General features: G+C 45.1%; 3 protein-coding genes across 4 annotated transcripts in view; all 3 read left to right on the top strand.

Moving 5' to 3' along the window:
- The window catches only part of LOC311230306 (monoacylglycerol lipase abhd6-A-like), a 65,000-nt gene extending 58,581 nt beyond the window's left edge, over positions 1-6,419 (top strand). Inside the window, exons 6-9 of the mRNA XM_084316539.1 lie at positions 1,264-1,421; positions 2,155-2,209; positions 3,235-3,335; positions 4,044-6,419. Of these exons, the coding sequence (XP_084172665.1) occupies positions 1,264-1,421; positions 2,155-2,209; positions 3,235-3,335; positions 4,044-4,220 (491 nt within the window). The 3' untranslated portion in view covers positions 4,221-6,419. The remainder of the gene's footprint in view (positions 1-1,263; positions 1,422-2,154; positions 2,210-3,234; positions 3,336-4,043) is intronic.
- A 1,245-nt stretch (positions 6,420-7,664) lies between these two features.
- Positions 7,665-19,140, top strand: rpp14 (ribonuclease P/MRP 14 subunit). 2 transcript variants are annotated; one of them, XM_084316603.1, is made up of 6 exons: positions 7,665-7,766; positions 9,522-9,640; positions 10,294-10,378; positions 16,356-16,432; positions 17,865-17,943; positions 19,012-19,140. In XM_084316603.1, exons 2-6 carry the CDS (start codon positions 9,549-9,551, stop codon positions 19,066-19,068), a joined length of 390 nt encoding a protein of 129 aa, XP_084172729.1. In that variant the 5' UTR covers positions 7,665-7,766; positions 9,522-9,548; the 3' UTR covers positions 19,069-19,140. The 2 variants fall into 2 exon arrangements, with proteins under 2 accessions (XP_084172729.1, XP_084172730.1); XM_084316604.1 differs by having other exon boundaries at positions 7,671-7,766; positions 9,528-9,640.
- Positions 19,141-19,229: 89 nt separating this feature from the next.
- On the top strand, positions 19,230-21,776 carry LOC311230345 (hydroxyacyl-thioester dehydratase type 2, mitochondrial-like; the record flags this gene model as incomplete). Its single annotated transcript, XM_084316602.1, has 1 exon — positions 19,230-21,776. One exon carries the CDS (start codon positions 19,230-19,232, stop codon positions 19,806-19,808), a length of 579 nt encoding a protein of 192 aa, XP_084172728.1. The 3' UTR covers positions 19,809-21,776.
- Positions 21,777-22,016: the final 240 nt, after the last annotated feature.

Raw genomic sequence — 22,016 nt, 5'->3', positions numbered from 1 at the left:
TCGCACAACACAAGACAGGTATGAGAGTAAGCCAAAACAGGGCATTTATTCAATACAAACAAAAAGCGGCACTGTCCCTTTAAGGGAGAACACAAAAATACTGGAAACAAAGAAATAGGGAAAAAATTTGGCACTGTGCCTTTAAGAGGCGAGCAGGCTAAGGGGCTAAGGCTAAAGGACAGGGCCAGGGCAAAAAAGGTCAGGGCAGGGACAGGGGCACTGGAGAGGGGGAAACAGGGACAGAGGCCCGGGGAGGCGGGCTGGAGACAGGGACAGAGAAACAGGGTTAAGGCCTTGGACAGGGCGAGGGCCAGAGCTGCTTACAGGGATGGCAGGGTTCAGACGGCGGAGGCCTGGCAAGGAGATCCTCCTCGGAAGTGAAGAGACGCATCCTCCCGTGGGATAGGAAGCGATGCGCGCCGGCTTGAGCGTCTGGAGTAGGAGCGCGCCGGCTTGAAGAGACGCATCCTCCCGTGGGATAGGAAGCGATGCGCGCCGGCTTGAGCGTCTGGAGTAGGAGCGCGCCAGCTTGAAGAGACGCATCCTCCCGTGGGATAGGAAGCGATGCGCGCCGGCTTGAGCGTCTGGAGTAGGAGCGCGCCGGCTTGAAGAGACGCATCCTCCCGTGGGATAGGAAGCGATGCGTGCCGGCTTGAGCGTCTGGAGTAGGAGCGCGCCGGCTTGAAGAGACGCATCCTCCCGTGGGATAGGAAGCGATGCGCGCCGGCTAGGGGTCTGGAGTGGGACACTGGAAAACCTCCCGTAGAGAATTAGAGAGCGCAGACCGTGTCCCACTCCAGGCAAACCGCGACAGGTGGTGATGGCTGGCACCTCGTCTCACGCCGGAGACGCGGCAGGTGATGGTAACGTCCAGGACTCCATGAACACTGAACACAGAAAAGGATAAAGAGTCCAGAACAAAGAACCAGCATACAGAACGACCCGACCAGGACTGGAGGGGAGGTCCAGGTATTTAAAGCCCTCTGGGGCGCTAATCACAAACTCTGAACAGCTGTGAAAGGTAGTCCAAGGGTGGGGGCTGTTGAAGAGCAGAGGAGAGTAAAACATCGCAAGGGTGGGAGCTGGTGAGGTGAGGAGACAGGGAATTAAAGGTCCAGGGAACAGGCGAACCTCACACTTATGCCTGTATTTTTTTTTTACTGTTGTGAAGCACTTTGAACGGCAACTTCTGTATGAAAAGTGCTATACAAATAAAGTTATTATTATTATTACATGATCTATTGTTATGATCTATCCTCTCAGGGCTGGTTTACCCCAATGAGAGTCCCTTCGTGGAGCGCCTGAGAGAGTTGGAGAAGACACACAACATTGAGGACATTCCTCTCATCCCCTCCACGCCCCAGCAGATGGAAGACATGCTGAAGCTCTGTTCACATGTCAGGTTCAAGATACCACAACAGGTACAGTGTACGGATTACTTAGTGATACGAAACTGCTACCATCATGACTACATTATGTCAGGTTTCAGTCACGTGATTCAGCGGGTGTTGCTGATTGGCTAGATTTACAGGGGTTCCCAAACTTTTCAGGGCGGGACCCAGAAAATAAGGCGTCAGAGAGCCGCGGCCCAATGCACATCGTCAGCCTTTTCTTTTTTTTTTTTTTTTGCCAGGGGACCGATTTTTTAAGCCAAATATCACTTCAATCCTATTAAGTTAGTTCAAGTTAGTTATTCATTTATATGTGCTATTTATGAGAGGGCTAACTTGTTGCAAAATAATAATGATAATAATAATAGCCTCATTAAAATACTATTGTTGCTTCGGTTGTTTTCAGCGTTTTATGTTCATAATCTGTTATTTAGTTTGAAATGTTCGTTGAAATAACTAGATTTTTCGTTTTTGTTTATTTATTAAGTTAATATAAAACCATATAGTCACATTTTAGAATACAATAGAATAGAATTTTAGAATACAACTAGAAACACTGTCCTGGCCTGCTTCTAAGTTCAGTGGCCTGACAAAAAAAAGAAAAAAAAAAGATTTTTTTGTCTAGATATGAGCTGATGTCCTGCTGTCTGTGTGTGTTTCTCTGTGGTCAGATATGAGCTGATGTCCTGCTGTCTGTGTGTGTTTCTCTGTGGTCAGATATGAGCTGATGTCCTGCTGTCTGTGTGTGTTTCTCTGTGGTCAGATCCTCCAGGGGTTGGTGGACGTTCGAGTCCCCCACAATGACTTCTACAGAGAAGGTCAGTATGGCTACGTTCACACTGCACGCCTTACTGCTCAGATCCCATTTTTTTTGTTTGCTTGTTGTTATTTATTTTAAATGTGGCCAATATCAGATTCCAGTGTGAACTGGTCACACTCCTGAACTGACCCGCACAAATTAATAATAATGATGATGGACATGAAGTCACAGTTTATGGTGTTAGGACTTAGTAACAGGTGAGAAGTAATATAGAGGATACTTGCCAGGCCATTCTTAGGGAAGATCTGACACGGATGAACGGAGACCCAGGCTTCTTGTAGTGTAGAGTGATGATTAGGAAACAGGTGTGGAGCCTCCATCCATCAGCGTGATTTCTTTCACCTGTGCCGATTGCGAGCCCGTAGAGTGTGCACCGAAGAAGTGCAGGGGGGGGGTTTGAGACAGGCACGGAGGGTTGAATTGAAGTGCAGTGAGACAGGCAAGGAGGTTTGAGCTGAAGTGCAGGGGGTGTGTGAGACAGGCAAGGAGGGTTGAGCTGAAGTGCAGGAGGTGTGTGAGACAGGCAAGGAGGGTTGAGCTGAAGTGCAGGAGGTGTGTGAGACAGGCAAGGAGGGTTGAGCTGAAGTGCAGGAGGTGTGTGAGACAGGCAAGGAGGGTTGAGCTGAGGTGTAGGGGGTGTGTGAGACAGGCAAGGAGGGTTGAGCTGAAGTGTAGGGGGCGTGTGAGACAGGCAAGGAGGGTTGAGCTGAAGTGTAGGGGGCGTGTGAGACAGGCACGGAGGGTTGAATTGAAGTGCAGTGAGACAGGCAAGGAGGTTTGAGCTGAAGTGCAGGGGGTGTGTGAGACAGGCAAGGAGGATTGAGCTGAGGTGTAGGGGGTGTGTGAGACAGGCAAGGAGGATTGAGCTGAGGTGCAGGGGGTGTGTGAGACAGGCAAGGAGGGTTGAGCTGAAGTGCAGGGGGTGTGTGAGACAGGCAAGGAGGGTTGAGCTGAAGTGCAGGGGGTGTGTGAGACAGACAAGACAAGCTTTAATACATGTTGGTCTGTTGTCTGTGGCTGCAGTCTTCATGGAGATCATCGGAGAGAAGTCTCGTCACTCCTTACAGGAAAACCTCCATCTGATCACAGCGCCCCTACAGGTCATCTGGGGCAGGAATGACCAGGTAACAACTCACTTCACCTCATTTTATTAGGTTATTTACTTCAGTTATTTAATGTTATTTTGTGCGTGTAAGAATGCAAGGTAATGATCAGTAATCAAGCCTTGTCCTACATTTCAGTATTCAGTGATCAGGCCTCGTCCTACATTCAGTATTCAGTAAACAACCTTCATCCTACATTCAGTATTCAGTAAACAACCTTCATCCTACATTCAGTATTCAGTAAACAACCTTCATCCTACATTCAGTATTCAGTGATCAGGCCTCGTCCTACATTCAGTATTCAGTAAACAACCTTCATCCTACATTCAGTATTCAGTCATCAACCCTCATCCTACATTCAGTATTCAGTCATCAACACTCACCCTACATTCAGTATTCAGTTATCAACCCTCACCCTACATTCAGTATTCAGTTATCAACCCTCACCCTACATTCAGTATTCAGTAAACAACCTTCATCCTACATTCAGTATTCAGTCATCAACCCTCACCCTACATTCAGTATTCAGTCATCAACCCTCACCCTACATTCAGTATTCAGTCATCAACCCTCACCCTACATTCAGTATCCAGGAATCACTCATTGAGAATGTTTTCTGCCAGTCAGTGTCTTTGTTCCTGAGACATTTGCACCAGTGTCCTTTCAGCGTTTGTTAGCAATTCTAGTGCAAGTGAATATGAACTGAAAGCATGTCTCTCTGTCCCTCAGGTGGTGGACATGTCCGGGGCATCGGTGGTACAGGAGGCTCAGCCGGGCTGCCACGTGGAGCTGTTGGATAACTGTGGCCACTCCGTTGTCATGGAGCGACCACGGAAGACTGCCCAGCTCCTCATGGACTTCCTGTCTGGGCAGGAAGTCAATGGCAGCGCCAAGAAGCTCTCCTGATAGAGGAGGGCGAGGAAGACGACGAGGAGGAGGGAGGGGGTTGGGGGGGGACATAATGCTGAAGGGTTCAGATTAGAAGAGGAGTCTCTAGCTCAAATCAACTCTCCTCTCCTTCTCTTCTCTCCTTTTTTCTCTAATTTCCTTCTCTTCGTCTCTCTTCTCTCCTCTTCTCTTCTATTTTCTCCTCTCTCCTCTCTTCCCTTCTCCTCTCTTCTCTTCTATTTTCTCTTCTCTCCACTCTTCACTTTTCTCCTCTTCTCCTATCTTCTCGTGTCCTATCTTCTCCTCTCTTCTCTTCTCCTCTTTTCTCCTCCTCTTTCCTCTCCTCTCTTCTCCTCTCTTCTCTAATTATCTCCTCCCCTCTCCTCCAAGTCATCATATCAAGATGCAGCCAGTTTGATTCTTATCTCGGTCGAATTCTCACTTCTGTAAATAAACAGTCTGAAGCTTAGTGATGATATTTTTATATTCCTGCAGAGCGATGGGTCAGGATCCAAAATAGATGTTTCCTTTGGGTCCGCCCACAAGAGTAGCAATATATTGTAATAAGACATCCTGGTTCCCAGGGTGAGATACTGTATTTACTTTCTAATGTGGTTTAAGACAGAAGGGACTTAAAGTAATAATCTTGAACTTTTTAATATAAATAAATGTCTATTTTGCCATTCTCTATCACCAACTGATAAAACTGATGTAACACAATAGTATTTCTACCCAGACCCAGTTCATGAATGTTTTTTTTACATTTGCTTGTCTTGGCTGTTCTAAACACTGGTGTCCGGTTGGACATTCCCGGGAAAAACATCCGGCACACAGGAAGTGATGCGTTTTACATCCGGCACACAGGAAGTGATGCGTTTTTTACATCACCAGCGGCAACAGCAGTTTGATTGGAATGAATAGAAGAATAACTCAGTAGTTAGCGTGCATTTTCAAGATGGAAAGCAAGTCAATACAGTCGTCCATAAATGCAACAACGATGACCAGTTATCAACAATAAACATAACAAGGATCTTACGAGGAAGACTTACTGCTGTTGCCACTCAGGGAGCTTCCTCAGCTCAAACTGTCTGTCTACCTGTCTGTCTGTCTGTTTACCTGTCTTATCTATGTTTATCTGTTTACCTGTCTGTCTGTTTACCTGTCTATCTATGTCTATCTGTCTACATGTCTGTCTGTCTTTCTGTTTGTTTGTTTGTCTGTCTGTCTACCTGTCTATATGTGTATCTGTTTACCTGTCTGTCTGTTTACCTGTCTGTCTGTCTTTCTGTTTGTTTGTTTGTTTATTTGTCTGTCTGTCTACCTGTTTGTCTGTTTATCTGTTTGTCTGTTTACCAGTTTGTCTCACATTCTCTTCTGCTCTACATAGCTATATACCGGTATTTAACTTTAGTATCTTTCCTTATATAGAACATATCGTTTTTTATAACCCTTTCACTACCACACTACACGGGTTAACCTTCTGTATTGTCGCAGTGAAAGAGTTAACCCTTTGGTAGTGGTAGTGAAAGGGTTAAACACACGTTAGTCTTGTGTGTATTGTAGCACCATGTTGTCTCAGGTAGAGTAGCCATAAGTCTAGTCATACACTTATTTCAGTCTTCCTACTGGCAGAAGACGTATGACTAAAACACAGTGACAGCGTGTTCTGTCAGCTGTCTGTCAGCCTTTTCTATCCTATATGTCTTCTCTCTTTAATTCTGAAGGAAGTAGGACAGAAAGACAGCCGAATGCTGATGGCAGATTTTGGACCAAAGGCTGTAGTTAGCAGCACACACGTAGACGAACACAATACACTGGTTAATAACATATTCGAAGCAGGTAATCTGATAGAAGCACTGAGATGCACTGAGCCACAGAACTAGAACAGCTAGAACTGATCTTCCCATACAAATGGATATTTTTAAACTGTTTTGGATGGTCTTTACGCTAGGTTTACCAGTAGGCCTACATATTTAAACAGTGTTTTGGCTGGCGTTACGCTATGTTTACCAGTACATATTTAAACAGTGTTTTGGCTGGCTATGTTTACCAGTCCTTTTTTTTTTATTTTTTTTTTTACAAATCTTTTATTTGTTTTGAGTTTAATATGTACATTTAACATTGATGTTGACAATATTCTGTGATTTTTTATTGTGAATCCCACCCACCTTTCCCATAGTCTCATTCACATACATGCACACCAGGACATTTAATAAATAAATCACAAAATCACCAAGTAAGTAAAGGTGAAAATAAACTACAAATAAAATAAATGAAATTAAGTAGGAAGGGTGTTCAGCTCAGTTATTTGTGTGTTGATTTCTTCACTGACAGGGTGTCAATATATTTTAGAAAGGGTTTCCAGGTTTTATTGAAGGTCTTTAGGCCTTTCAGCGAGAACCTAATCCTCTCCTGCCATTGTAATATACCATGGATACATCTATTATGTATAGGTGGGGAGGAATGTGTTCATATTTCAGTTGAGTTAGTGGTGGAGGAAGAAAGAATATTGAATAGCCTCCTAGTATTAAAAAAATATTTGATTTGGTTGTTTTTGATGCGACATTGATGGACAAACAATTATGGTAGAATATAAAAGAAAGATTATAACATTCTGTGACAATTTGACAGTTGGTCAAACTACACCTCAAGTGAGAAATAGTCTATTTACTGATAATTTGGAAATGGCAATATTAGCTCAAAATAGAACAAGTATCTTTGACTCAGAAAAACACATTACACAGAATAATATTGCTGTATTGTGGTTCATAATTCAGAAGTATGATATTTAGACTTGGTCCTCAAAATTTATGAGAGTGAATGAGGAGCCTGACACCTGGGATGGTGGTGTTGACAGCAGACGACAGACACAGCAGTGGTCAGTAGTTTAACTAGTGTAGTGTTTAGATAGAGGTAAGACTGCTGAAACTTGACAAGTTCTACTGAAGTGAAATATCCCTTTACGGTGGGGTTGTGACGTCTCCAGTGAGGTTAAAGGGGCAGTTCCCCCAAAATGTAATTAATATCTGCCGTCACTCCAATACAATGGAGCTAAAAGACTAAATGGCACTCAAAGCACCAACAAAATACAATTGAAAACTCAAAAGCAAAGTCTCTTTCCAGAAATCATGACTCGGTTACTCAAGATAATCCACAGACCTTGTTGTGATCAGTTTCATGTAGGAACTATTTTCTACATCATTTTTCATTTCAAACCTTTATTTATACAGGTACAAATCTCATTGAGACACAGTCTCATTTACAAGAGCGACCTGATTCACCAAACAATAATAATGAATTGGGGTGTAACTTGTAGGCCTACTTAATTGTGACTTTTAGATTTTCTCTAATCTCCCTCTTATGTTGTAAACTGTAGTTCTCATACTTGACCTGTAGGTGGCGAGACTGTTTTGAATAGACGTTTTGTCCTGTCCGAATAAGAAAGTGTATGAATATTGCGCATGCGCAGTTTGGAGGACGATCACGTTGTCCAAATCTGGTCCAAAACACTTCGAGGACATTAACCTCAACTGTGATATAGAAGACAGGTCGATGCAGTTGTTAGTGAGTATGATTTCTATGCATTTTTAGGATATAATTAAACATTTGTTTTGGAAACAAATTAGTTTGCTAGCTAATGGTGCTAACGTTAATGTCAAAACGGTCAAGACGCCACGGTCAAGATGGGGAGACTATGTAGGAGAGTATGTAAAACGTTTGTATGTTACTTTAAATTACCGTCGCTAAACAACAGCAATAATAAGTAATCAACGTTAGCGGGTAGCTCGGCTGTGTGTGTGTGAATGAATGAAAACTTTATTTAACAGATTGCAGAATGGGTACAATACAGTGCGGCTCAATACACGCAATTGTTAAGGGGATGCAGACCAGAGAAAGACTTTCGTCTTGTTTACATCAGGGTCCCCCATTTTTTGTATGTATTGTATTGTATGTATTTGCAAATCTGGTATGTCATAAATGTATAGATGTAGCAGTACTGTCTATCTGTATGTCGTGTATGTCATTATGTTATGATGAATTGAAAATGGGGGACCCTGATGTAAACAAGACGAAAGTCTTTCTCTGGTCTGCATCCCTTTAACAATTGTATGTATTGTACTGTACTGTACCCATTCTGCAATCTGTTAATAAAGTTTTCAATCCATTTCAATCAATCACAACATGCATGACATCATGACATTTATGGCATAGGGACATACATGACATACAGGTATTTAGTACTGTTACATTTGTGACATATATGATATGCAAATATACAGTACTGTTACCAGATCCTAACAGAGTATATACATATGATGGGGAGGAGACTGTACATTAGGAGGGGGTGGGTGACTGGGGTTATAAGAGTTACATGGGCAATGCATGCATCTCCACTGAATCTGAATCTGGAATCAACCTCCAAAGGAAAGATGCATTTAAAGGGGAATGCCACCCATTTTAAGAATTCACACGATGTTCTTCCTGTGTGACAGGGCAGTTCGGTCAGTATTTGTGAACGGGCACCACTCTCGCAAGACATCAGAGAGAGAGAACCCTCCGATCTATGATGTCACTGGGATGTCAAATCTAGGACTGCTCCTCCATAGACAATAAATTAGGCTCTGACTTTATGAGGCCATAACATTTTTGTGTGAGATATTACACCCAAATGAGATATATATATATATATATATATATATATATATATATATATTGTGGTTCAGAGTCAGACCTTCTAGCAGTGCTAGAATTATTAACCTCATTTGAATGTAATATCTCACACAAACAGTTTTGGCCTCATAAAGTCAGAGCCCCGTTCATTGTCAATGGAGCAGCCCCAGATTTTACAACCCATCACTGATAGAACACATGTGAAATTAATTCTTAAAATGGGTGGCCTTTCTTAAAATGTGTGGATCAGGCTCGACGTCTGATTAAACGCATGGGGAAATGCATCCCACGTGAGTTGTGTTTCCCACTGGTGTGTGTGGTTACAGGCTACAGCGGCAGAAGAGGATCACTGGAGAGGAAGGAAAGCATGATGTATATGGGATACTAGGGCTGATTATGGCAAAAATCATAATCACCATTATTTAGATTGATATTGAAATCACAATATTTTATTCACATTGATATAAAACCCGATTACTCATTGATTTGAGAACATCAAATCTGAGTGCACCGCTGTGAAGGAAGGGTGCGCTGCATTTATTTTTCAACACTGGATTAATTGTGCAGTCCTATGGAAGATGAGGAGTATTGATAGTGCTTTATGATCTGAAGTTGCAGCTAATAACCAGAACGCTTTATGATCTGAAGTTACAGGGACGACTGTAGCCAAATAGAATGCAGTGTTTGGACAAAACCAAGGAACCTGCACCTTTTGAAAGAGTTGTGTTGAAAAACGCTTCCGTCTACCACTATCTGAAGATATCCCTGTAAGTATCATTAAACCACGCATGAATACATTACAGAACATATTAATAACATTATCTCTGTGATTAAACCATGAATACATTACAGAACACATTAATAACAACAACATTATCTCTGTGATTAAACCATGAATACATTACAGGACACATGAATAACAACATTATCTCTGATTAAACCATGCATGAATACATTACAGAACACATGAATAACAACATTATCTCTGTGATTAAACCATGAATACATTACAGAACACATGAATAACAACATTATCCCTGTGATTAAACCATGAATACATTACAGAACACATGAATAACAACATTATCTCTGATTAAACCACGCATGAATACATTACAGAACACATGAATAACAACATTATCTCTGATTAAACCATGCATGAATACATTACAGAACACATGAATAACAACATTATCTCTGTGATTAAACCATGAATACATTACAGAACACATGAATAACAACATTATCCCTGTGATTAAACCACGCATGAATACATTACAGAACACATGAATAACAACATTATCTCTGTGATTAAACCACGCATGAATACATTACAGAACACACGAACAACATTATCTCTGTGATTACATTATCTGTGAGAAGCGCAGGCTAATATACAGTTGTGTGTGTGTGTGTTCAGTGTTCTGGAGAATGAAAGCAGCAGGCTCAGTGCAGTTCAACTGAAGCAGCTGATAATATCTGGACTGAAGAAGCTGTATGGAGAGGTAAGCTGTTAGCTCAACACTACACTAGTTCTGTATCGTTAGTGGCTTAGCTTGGCATCACACTGCACTATCTCGCGTACGTGCACGCGTACTGAATAAACCACAAATGTACCTCTAATACCAGTATTAGTCTGACCACACCCCTCATCAGCTTACCTTCATAAGCAGGTGTGTGGTCACCTGCTCTCCTCCTTCTCGCTTTCACCACAAGGAAGAAGTGCCTCGGTAGATCCCCACACTTGACACCATGATGGAAGAAATTGGATTAGGAACAGCTTGGGAAACAAGGATACGTTGACATCATATCTTTATTTTCTCTCTCACTATTTTTCGAGAAAATACGGCGATATTGTCTTTGTACTGGAGTGTCTAGAAGATGATGATCATTCTAAAAACCCTCCACCGGTTTTCGTATTGGGAGCACGCCGCTGCATGCTTCTCAACTGCAGTTCCTTGCTGTGTTTGTTGGGGTGAAACCTGTCAGGCCACAGCTGAACTGTCGGACATGCCGCTGTTGTGAGAAGCGGTGCGTTCCAGGTTGGGTGAGTAGTGTTTGCTGGCGGGCTCCACTTGTCTGTTAGTGCTATGGGGGCTACTTGACAAAGTTTATGGAAACCGGCCCCAGGCTAGGGTCCTTTGTTTAGCCGCCTAGGCGACAGAAGGCCTTGGTCTGGAGACCATTATAGTTTTAACTAGTGGGCCGCGACCATTGACACTGGTGATCCCTGTGTGTTCTGGACGAGTGGATTCTCTCTGTCACCGTGTTAAGGCCCCATCTTTCATATCCAAATGAGAGTATTCCTTCACGAGGGGATATGTGCATGTAATGTGCGATAGCGGCAGATTCATGTTCGAAGTCAGCTACACAGGCCAGTTGGTACTGTGCTGATTCCGCCGGATGTGGTAAAGTCACCGTTGTGAAGCGGTGTTGACATCTTGTTTTCTCTTTTCTCTTAAAAAGTGAGGAGAGGTTCAGAACGGCGGCCTGTCTGGGTGAGTGTTATGTCATTGTTTACATGTTCATAGCTTACGGTTAGCCAGTCAGCTGTTAACTGCTGCGTTAGCCTGCTGGATCGCTGCATGGCCTGCTTAAGGCCTACTATTAGCCAGTCAGCTGTTAGCTGCGGGGCTAGCATGTCGTGGTCGCTAGGTAACGTTAGCTTGCTGCTATGGCCATGGCTGGCGCGGGGTAGCTTAGCTTCTCGCGCGCCGCCGGGAGCTCGCTTCTGATCGCCGTTGGCTTGATGCTATTCTGTTGAACGTGCTTTGATTTTAACATGTTTTACACTCTTGACCGCGACGTCATCCTTGACAGGGGATGTTTCGTCGACCCTGCCCTGAGCCTGGACGGGGATTGCGTCAACAAAGAGGACTGTAGCGACTGGTTGGAGCGGCGACGCTGCCCGGATCGAACAACACAGGACGGCTGTGTTCTACGGTGTCTTGTGACTGCACTTCGCTGATCTGCGTTCCGGGTAGGAACGGGGTTGACCAGACCTCATAACACGTCTTCTGGTTTTACTTTGCTAAATGTATTGTGAATAACGGTGTTTTTTCCCAAAACGTGTGTTGTTGCAATGCATTTAGGATACGTTGCGGGTTATGTGTGAGCTGTTTTTGTCACTGGCAGTTAGCTTCTCCGTGCAGATCGTGATGTATTGATCTGGTTGTTGTGTGAGAAACATCATGGTGTTTATGTGTACCGTGTACTCACTACTAAGGCAACTAACCTATGAAGCTATGCTTGGTGACAAGTGAGTAAAAGAATGTTCTTTCTCAGACTGTAATGACAATGAACAGTGTGTTCACACATTAACAGGTTTTCCTGTTTTAACTGGCCGTATTGAGGGTAAAATAGGAGGATTGTGTTTCCCCCCCCGGTTCCCTGGGGACTTTATCACCTCCTATCAGACATGTTGTGCATTAATTGTGTCTTTTGTGTGGTAGGGATACGATGTAACTCTTAGCTTGATTGCTGAGGTTGTGCTAAATCAGCTGGAGAAACTTATTTCCTAAAGGGAAATTGGTTTGGTTGCTGTCATGTGTGCTTAGCAAGGCCTGTGGTCGATACTAATCAAGAATGATGTATTCTCTCATTGTGAAAAAAACGGCGTTCCTCTGTTGAGTGTTTTTGCCATTTTTTGTAGGTGATGATGGGTTGTGTGTGTCATGTGACCTACAACTGGGTTGTACTGGCCACAGAAGCACATGTGTATGTTGGACCGGGGTTCTTAGAGCCCTCTCTATTCTGTGTTTTTCCTTAGTAAAAATCAGATAGCAGGTTAGCTCATGCGCTGTGTGGAGCTGTGAAACGCTTCATAGAGCTGACTATGACTGTGTCATATTCTCTTTTTGTCGTTACGTCGTATCATGGGTGTGGGGTCGTAAAGGGGTGAACTGGTAACCTTTCCTCTCCCCATTGTTCTGTCGGTCAGGGGTACACCCCCTGTCCTTCAAGGTTCCCGTCACGTGGCGGTTCGGCACGTTACGGGGGGGGGGGGGGGGGGGGGGTTCCTGGTCCCACGGCCTGGTATATTGGGCGTGTGCACCGCAGGAATTCCCCCGCCATAGAGTACGTCACCGTGCGCGTCTCTGTTGGTAGGACTTCCGTGTGCTGTTCAGGTCCATGTGATGGATCTGTTTTCAGGGGGGGTGGTCAGGGCTCCTCCTCACCAAGCGCCTATTCAGGCCTTCTGTGAGTTCGGACTCCTTCTTCCATGTGAGGAAGCCTCCATCAGAGTACAGAGCCTTCCTCCTCAGATTGTCAAAGTGAGTGGACCCTCTAGAAGGGTCCTTTTCTATTGTATGTATATTCGATTCAATTCGTTTATTGAGTGTGTATGGGTTCAGTGCCTCTTCCCCGGAGGCCCTAAAACCAGTTTTTTACATGGCTCAAGGTGCAATATATTCTTTTCAATCTGTACAGCTCGCGTGGGAAGTCTCTCTGGGGATCCCCGTCTCTTTCCTATGGGAGGGTGGTGGGATGTAAAAATGTGAACATTTTTTACCCCGGCTGTGTAGACTGGGATACATACTGTTGATGCTTCCTTCTTTCTATTCCAGAAGTGTTGGAGTTAGGGAGTGTCACACCCCTCTTGTCGTTCCCCTGGGCGCCTTGGGGATTCAATGACAGGTCTAAATAGCCTGTTCATTGATGGGGGTGTGTCCCGACGCACGTATAGTGCTAGCTCGCTGTAAACAGGCGATTGACTGGCACGCCTTGGTTGCTTGTGGTTGAAACAGCGTTTTTATAAAGCAACTGAGATGGGGGTTTTTCCTCTTCCGACGACCACATCCCATGACCTGGGTGGGTTGTCGACGGATTCTCGTTCATGTCTGGGGGATGATGACGGGATGGATCTGAACATATGTAGTGGGGTCTCACGCCCTTGGGGTGGGCCACCAGGCGCGGTTCGTCCGAACGTCTGGGTGGCGCCTTCTTTTCATGTTAAGATCAACACGCATATCTGCCCTTCTCCTGGAGTAGGCATGTCGGCGTGGTTAGGGCACGGGACTGGTTCTGGTCACGCTGGTCCAGATCAGTTGAACCCGTTGTCCGCCGGGGATGCAGATCTGCTGTTCTGGTACCCTGAGGGACTTGGGCTTTTTTCAGGGGGAAAAATGCCAGGTCGGTCTGGGTGTCACAGGGTTAAGCGCTATGGAGACCCTGGTTGGGTATGTTTTTACTCAGCACTGTCGTCATGGCTTACAGCCATGCCATTCTGTACGCGCTCGATCTCGTCGGATCTCGGCCGCTACACAGGTTGGTCCTGGTTAGTACTTGGTTGGGAGACCGCCGGGGAATACCAGGTACGGTGTGCTTAGGGGCTGGTTCTCCATTATTTTTCGCTCCTCTCTCACGCATGGCGAAGAGGGGCCTGTGGGGGTGGTTTTTTGACCTCCTCTGGTGACCCTGTGCTTCCCGTACCGCCAGGCCCGGTCCGAAGTGATGTTTGCGACCCGTAGGCCTGGGTTAACCCTTTTTGGAAACTGAAACACTTGTACTGCGGTATAGCCGGTGTATACCCGCAGGTGTGTTTTGGAGTTTTTTCTTGAGGGGTTATAGGAACAACCACCGCATTGGGTAACACCGAGGTGGTTGATTCCCTGGTGTGTTGGAGCAGTGTCAACTCCCGGGTTCACCGTTTGAGGGTGCCCCTGCACGTTCATGACGTCTGCCAATCGTGTCAGCCTTCTCTGCCTCGACCCCTCTGGGTGGGGGTTGTTAAATGGAGGCTTGGTCATGCAACACCGCCAGCTTACGCTCCTTCCGCCGGGGCGGCTGTGTTCAGCTGTCCCCTCTGGCGCCTGTCTCGTCCGCAGTCTCCAGGCTAGGGTTAACAGCCTGTTGCCTGGTTTTTCCCCGGTGCGCTGCCTGCTTCCGTTGGTTAACCTTTTTTGTGTGCTTACGGCCATGCTGACTGCCTGTTCTGCAGGGTCAGTGTGCCAGGCGGTGTACTATTGGGGGGACGGGGCCCGCTCGGCTTACGGCCATACCGACCTGAACACGCCCGATCTCGTCCGATCTCGGAAGCTAAGCAGGTTCTGGCCTGGTTAGTACTTGGATGGGATTCCGCCTGGGAATACCAGGTGCAGTAACTGAGGGGCCTTTGTCCGAATACGCTGGCGATGTGGGGGGCGGGGCACTACGTGCCCACCTGGTGGGGTCTTGATGCTGGCATCATGGACTTCTCCGGGCCCCCATTCTAGGGAGTCCAGTCCTTTTGGTGGGTCTGGGTCTTCCTTCGTGCTCCGCTGCTACGGCCTTGCCACGGGGTTGGGTTTGCCCTTGACCCCGTGATTCTGGGGGCAGTACCGAGGTTGTTCCTCCGTTCGTTCCCGGGTGGCATGCGGGTTGTGCGTGTGTGTAGTCGTGGGGTCAAGCCACGGTCTGCTCACCCTGTGCGTTGAGTTGCTTGAGTGCCTCTTCGCACGGTCGGGTCCGTCGCCCTCCCGTGACGTCCCTAATAGGGGGGCTACCCGCCATTAGGGGGGGTCGGGGGGGCTCGGCCCTCCCTGTTCTGATGGTTGTGGGGGGGCTGTCAGCGGGGTGTATTTGTCAGCCAGTGGCTCCGCTTGGCCTCCCTTGTGCAGTGTGATGCCAAGCTAAGCCACTAACGATACAGAACGATAGGTTATGACTATAACCAAGTTCTGTTAGTTAGGGGCGATGCTTGGCATCAGACGGCCGCTGCAGCCCTTGTCCTCACCTTGTGGTGAAGGCTTGGGAAGGAGGAGAGCAGGTGACCACACACCTGCTTATGAAGGTAAGCTGATGAGGGGTGTGGTCAGACTAATACTGGTATTAGAGGTACATTTGTGGTTTATTCAGTACGCGTGCATGCCAAGCATCGCCCCTAACTAACAGAACTTGGTTATAGTCATAACCTATCGTTAAACCTCCTGAACACGATTGATTGATTGATTGATTGATTGAAAACTTTATTAACAGATTGCAGAATGGGTACAATACAGTACAGCTCAATACACACAATTGTTAAGGGGATGCAGACCAGAGAAAGACTTTCGTCTTGTTTACATCAGGGTCCCCCATTTTCAATTAATCAGGACATATATGACACACATGACATACAGATAGTCAGTACTGCTACATCTATACATTTGACATATCAGATTTGCAAATACAGTACTGTTTGTGATACAAAAAGAGTCCAGAAAAGGGAGTATATACATTTGACGTAAAAACTGTACATTGGAGGAGGTTGGGTGGGGTTGAGTGTGGGGGGTTGGGTAGGAGGGGTTGTGGGGGGGGGGGGGAGAAACATTACAACTGTACAAGCAAGACTGTACATTGGAATATTGAACTACACTAGTTCTACACTAGTTAAACCTGAACACTACACTAGTTAAACCTCCTGAACACTACACTAGTTAAACTCTGTGTTATTGATCTAATATGTTTTTGTTTTCAGCAACTTGATTGTAAATTAAGTGCATATGTTTGTGTGTGTGGCAGGTAGGAGGAGCCTTCCCCTTTGACGTGTTGAAGTACGACGAGGACACCTTGACAGCTTTACTTCGTGTTTACAACAGGTACCATGTTACGTCTCTATACCCTGTCTTTTTAAAAGGCTTCCTCACAATCCTATAGATGTTTATAAACATACTGTGTTTGAGCCAATCAGCCATACCAACTGAGTCACGTGACTAAGTTGCCCCCTACCTACCTGCGCAAGCTGCTGCGCTAAAAAGTATGACGGGGCTCTATGGCGAAACCATGATACTCTCCTGACTAAAAGTTGTTTCAAACGAAAACAGCTGGATGTCATTTTCAATGTCATGCCAAATAAGCGTGGCTGTGAAGCCCAACGCACACGGCAGGCGATTTTTGCCAGGCGACCGACTTTTTAAGCGAGGCGACCGACAGAATTGTATCGCTTCCATTGTTATGAATGAGACGACGCACACGGCAGGAGATTTTGTCGCCTTGCTAAATATCGCCTCAATCCTATTTTTTGAGGCGACGGCAGGCGCCACAGCAAGGACAATGAGGAAATAACATTACTTCTACTGGTGTATCATTTGTAATATAAATGAATCCATCAATACATTCATTGATCAATAACCTACGTATTATTACCATGCTACTTATGTTAATTATTAATTAACAGGAACAATTTAAATAAATAACGTTAGTTGGAGAACTTAAGGTTTAGTGGCCGCTTGTCATTAACTAATAAATTGACAATGCGCCACGATGCACCTACTAGATGTTTTTGTACTCGGGTAACAAAATAAGTTGTGGATGTTGACAGAGTTTAATGTCCAGGCTGCAGCTGATGTAGTTTGTAAGGTTTATTGTCCAAAGAAATGATGGTTGGGAACAAAACAGTTTGCGTCTTCCGTGAAAAAAAACATTCTCTCTCAGCAGGTGCTTAATACTTGTCCAATCGGTGGTAATGAACGTATTGTAGCGATCAGTCATGCAGTAATGTCAGGAAGAATGAGGAGAGGTTGTATTCGTATATATGGTGGTTTAATTCCAGCTCAATATGGGTTCTACAGGTTAATACTTCCCTCGTAATGCACAACACAGCTACCTGCTAATTCATCTCGCTTCACGACAACCTAGCGTCCGGTCCGTCCTCTGATATCTCCCGGGGGGAAACCACACTCCCAGCTAGACAGAGCGACACATATAGCTTATTATACCTGAACGGTCGGATCTGGTGTGGGGGGCCAAGCGATTGAGTCTTTCACCTTTTACATAGCTAGCTTTGGCATGGATTGATTGTTTAGATCGCTAGCATGGCTAACAAATTCAAATATATTGTAGTCTGCCCCGTTGTTCTGACCAGGATTACGTTCCTTTTTGCCTCCGTGATGCGCAGCACACTGAGTCTGACGTGGACCAGAAACCCCTCCTATAGGTTTAATTCTCACAAGGTTCATCTTGTGTGATTATACATGGCTGTGTGTGTGACATTTTCAAACAATCCGTTTATTATTTTGCGTGTGTGTCCAGGGGTTTCGTGAAGCTGTGGAGTGCTCTAACTCTGGTCGGCTCCTACCAACGTGAGCTCTGTGCCTTCAGAGTACATCAGGTCAGCTACCACTATGTTCTATATATAACTACATTATATATTTTATTTTATTGTATTTCAGAGTACATCAGTTCAGCTACCACTATGTTCTATATATAACTACATTATATATTTTATTATATTGTATTTCAGAGTACATCAGTTCAGCTACCACTGTGTTCTTATAACTAGATTATATATTTTATTGTATTATATTTCAGAGTACATCAGGTCAGCTACCACTGTTATAACTACATTATATATTTTATTATATTATATTTCAGCATGCATCAGGTCAGCTACCTCTATGTTCTTTATATATACATAAATTATATATTTTATTATATTTCAGAGTAAATCCGGTCAGCTATCACTATGATTTATAACTAGATTATATATTTTATTTTATTTAGAATTCTAGGCCTTCTGAGTGAGGCTGGATTTATTGTATATCATCTTGTCATGTTTTATTTTTGGTCTAAATGAATGATAAAAAGGGCTATATTAACTGAGGTTTCTTAGAAATAGGTTTATTTGAGAGAGAGACTTTAAAACTTCACATCTGTCTCGTCTCTCCAGGTCTCTCCTTTACAGAGACTTTAAAACTTCACATCTGTCTTGTCTCTCCAGGTCTCTCCTTTACAGAGACTTTAAAACTTCACATCTGTCTTGTCTCTCCAGGTCTCTCCTTTACAGAGACTTTAAAACTTCACATCTGTCTTGTCTCTCCAGGTCTCTCCTTTACAGAGACTTTAAAACGTCACATTCGTCTTGTCTCTCCAGGTCTCTCCTTTACAGAGACTTTAAAACTTCACATCTGTCTCGTCTCTCCAGGTCTCTCCTTTACAGAGACTTTAAAACGTCACATCCGTCTTGTCTCTCCAGGTCTCTCCTTTACAGAGACTTTAAAACTTCACATCTGTCTCGTCTCTCCAGGTCTCTCCTTTACAGAGACTTTAAAACGTCACATCCGTCTTGTCTCTCCAGGTCTCTCCTTTACAGAGACTTTAAAACGTCACATCCGTCTTGTCTCTCCAGGTCTCTCCTTTACAGAGACTTTAAAACTTCACATCTGTCTTGTCTCTCCAGGTCTCTCCTTTCCTGCTGGCGCTCACCGGTAACAGCAGAGAGCTGCGGCTGGACTGACGGGAGAGAGACCGACAACACCCCTAAACCCCTATCAGACAGACCGAGGTGATCAATCCCTATAGAGAATGTGTCTTTGGAACAGTGGAGAGTTGGAGCTGGACTGACCAAAGACAGAAACACAGCTGAAAACCCTTCTGTCCCACTGAGTCCAATAGAAAATGAGCTTCATATTGAGAAATGCGTTTCTTAAAGCACACGGCTCCTGTGCCTTCAGCTCTGGCCTCCCCGGTAAGAGGCCTCCTCCTGCCCTCCTGGGGACCTCCTGCCCCCCTCCCGCCCTCCTGGGGGCCTCCTGCCCCCCTCCTGCCCTCCTGGGGGGCTCGTGCCCCCGACGGCTGCTCCACGTGGGCCAGCGGGCCTCTCTCACCAAAGCCTTCTCCACCCGAGACGTGGAGCTGTTCGCCGAGCTGACGGGCGACACCAACCCGCTGCACCTGGACCCGGTCTACGCCAAGACCACGTCGTTCGAGAAGCCCATCGTCCACGGCGTGCTCATCAACGGGCTGATCTCGGCCGTGCTCGGCACCAGGATGCCGGGCCGCGGCTGCATCTTCCTCTACCAGGAGATCCGCTTCCCGGCGCCGCTCTACGTCGGGGAGGAGGTCGTGGCGGAGGCGGAGATCCGGAAGATCAAGATGTCGTTCGCCTTCATCGCCGTGACTTGTTCCGTCAAAGACAAGGTTGTGATGGAGGGAGAGGTGATGGTGATGATGCCAGAGGATCAACAGGGCGGGTGAGAGAGGAGGAGAGAGGGAAGAGAAGAGGAGAGGAGGAGGAGGATGAGAGAGGGAGGTGTTGATGGAACAGGGGTGATGGTCATGATGCCTGGAGACCAGCGGGGGGGCAGTACGAAAGGAGGTGGAGAAGGAGATGATATGGACTTGATGTCCTTTTTGTTAGTTTTTTTTCCAAGGACATTGCTGCCTCATTGGCGTAGAAACAGGAGGGCGGGTGTGTGTGTTGCTGCACCTGCTAGTCAACACCGAAAATACCACTCGGTTAAAGTATTTTTGGTAAAACCAGCAGTGAAATGGATCTATATTTAGATTTTTCTGAAACAATGCTGTTCTTGAACGCATCCCTGGCTCCTCTCGCTGTGACCGTAGATACCGGTATATCTGTTGTTAACTGCTGCTACTCCTCAACAACATCTGAGAGGTGCCGTTTAGACAATACTTTTAGTTTTGAGCCTGTTATTTAACCCTTTCACTACCACCCTACAGAATGTTAACCTTTCATATCACTACCACACTACAGACGGTTAACCGGTGTGGTAGTGAAAGGGTTAACCTTCTGTATTGTCGCAGTGAAATGGTTAACCATTTGGTAGTGAAAGTGTTAACCTGCTATATTCAGCAGCCGTATGCTTTGTCTCCATTAGCGCCTGTATGTTCCGCCTGGCTGGGGCTAGCCATGGTATGGTATGGTTTGGTTTGGTTTGTGTCTCCATTAGCTATGTTCAGCCTAAATTCAGTGTGAAACCTGTTTTAAACACTGCTGGTAAATTCTGTGTTAAACCTGTTTAAACAAGGCTAGTAAATAAAATTCTGCGTTAAACCTGTTTAAACAAGGCTGAATGTTTTACTCACTCAGATTGACCTTAAAATCAAGTTTATTAATGAGATAAATTAATTTAATAAAGTCACCCCCCCCCCCCCCCCCCCCTCATTCAATATCACCCAGTTATCCCCAGCTGATTTACAGATAATTATCAACTCGCCATGCACTCATAGTTAGCCACTCTGCCCCTAGTGGCTGGTGATGTGCGTGACACCTTCTATAAGAGCAGCTCTACCAACAGCCTGGGAAGACATGGTGAATTCTTCACATCTATGATTCTATGTGTCTTTGTTCTATTATTTATTTGGTATTATTATGAGTGTGCTTGGAGATAATTCAACGGTTGAAGAATAAATCTCAACAGGCATGATGGACGTCTACTGTTCAGATTGAGTGTTGATTATAAAGTTTGGGTGTGTTCTTTTGTACGAGACTATAGAAGATAATACAATAACAAGTAATGGGGTGTGCTTGGTGTGAGACTCTTGTGTGGTGAGTTGAAGTGAAATACAGCTGTATACATGAGAACGCTATCTGTGGGCCCGATCTCGCTTTTTTTTAACGAAAATGTGTATTACAAATAAATACATACATTACATAATTCAAAATGTTTTAACTTTTAAACTAACCATAACCTTAACCAAGCTGATGGTGTGTCTACAGGAGGTGACACCCTTCTCAGTCCAACCTGGGTCCACTCACCTGAACTGCCCACTTGGACCCAAATGTAATAATTCTATGATTCAGTTCAGCATTGTCCCGGAATCACCTGTACTAGAATGAGGTGAACCAGGGGGCTGTATGTATCCAGGCCTCACTCAACCTTCCCTAGTTAGAAATAATAGTAATAGTAATAATAATAGTCTATCGCCAACATTGGCTGCTCTGAGGACTCGCAGTCGCTGACGACTCATTTAACAAAAGGTCAAACGTAGCCTAAGAATGAAGAAGCTCAGAGGAGAATGAAGAACCAGGCAGGTTTTTTTTTTCTCACGTCAGAAGGTTTTTAATATTTGGATTTTATGGAAATTCCTCTTCTTGAATTGATGAAGTGAAAGTGCATTGAAGCCAGGTCTTCTTCTTATGCATGATGTGGATATTGTTTGATTCAAGTAGGATGCCTGCCCGCAATGCCGAGGAAGGACTCCAGAGGGCGCTGTTCTTCCATTTCCAAATAAAACGAAACCGATTCTCAGTCTCACCGATTGCGTGCGTTTTACTTTGAAGGAAGGTCTAGTGAAAGAGTCCGTCTGTCTGCATGTGTTATTGTGTACACTGGTTTGCAGGTGTGTATTTTGACGTCTTCCTCGGAGCAAACGAGGCTACTAAATGTAGACTAAAATCACCAGCCATCCAATGGGAGATGGGGGTATGGCGCATGCTCA

This window comes from Notolepis coatsorum (genome assembly GCF_963971535.1).
Source record: "Notolepis coatsorum genome assembly, chromosome: 6".
NCBI classification, from domain to species: domain Eukaryota; kingdom Metazoa; phylum Chordata; class Actinopteri; order Aulopiformes; family Paralepididae; genus Notolepis; species Notolepis coatsorum.
This window is presented reverse-complemented; position numbering and strand designations above follow the sequence as displayed.

Bases quoted from the DNA above. Each gene is read 5' to 3' on its own strand.
- rpp14 (XM_084316603.1), top strand. From the start codon at position 9,549: ATGCAGTGTTTGGACAAAACCAAGGAACCTGCACCTTTTGAAAGAGTT. The intron at 16,433-17,864 runs GTACCATGTTAC...GTGTGTGTCCAG, and splicing joins TTACTTCGTGTTTACAACAG to GGGTTTCGTGAAGCTGTGGA. The intron at 17,944-19,011 runs GTCAGCTACCAC...TTGTCTCTCCAG, and splicing joins GTGCCTTCAGAGTACATCAG to GTCTCTCCTTTCCTGCTGGC.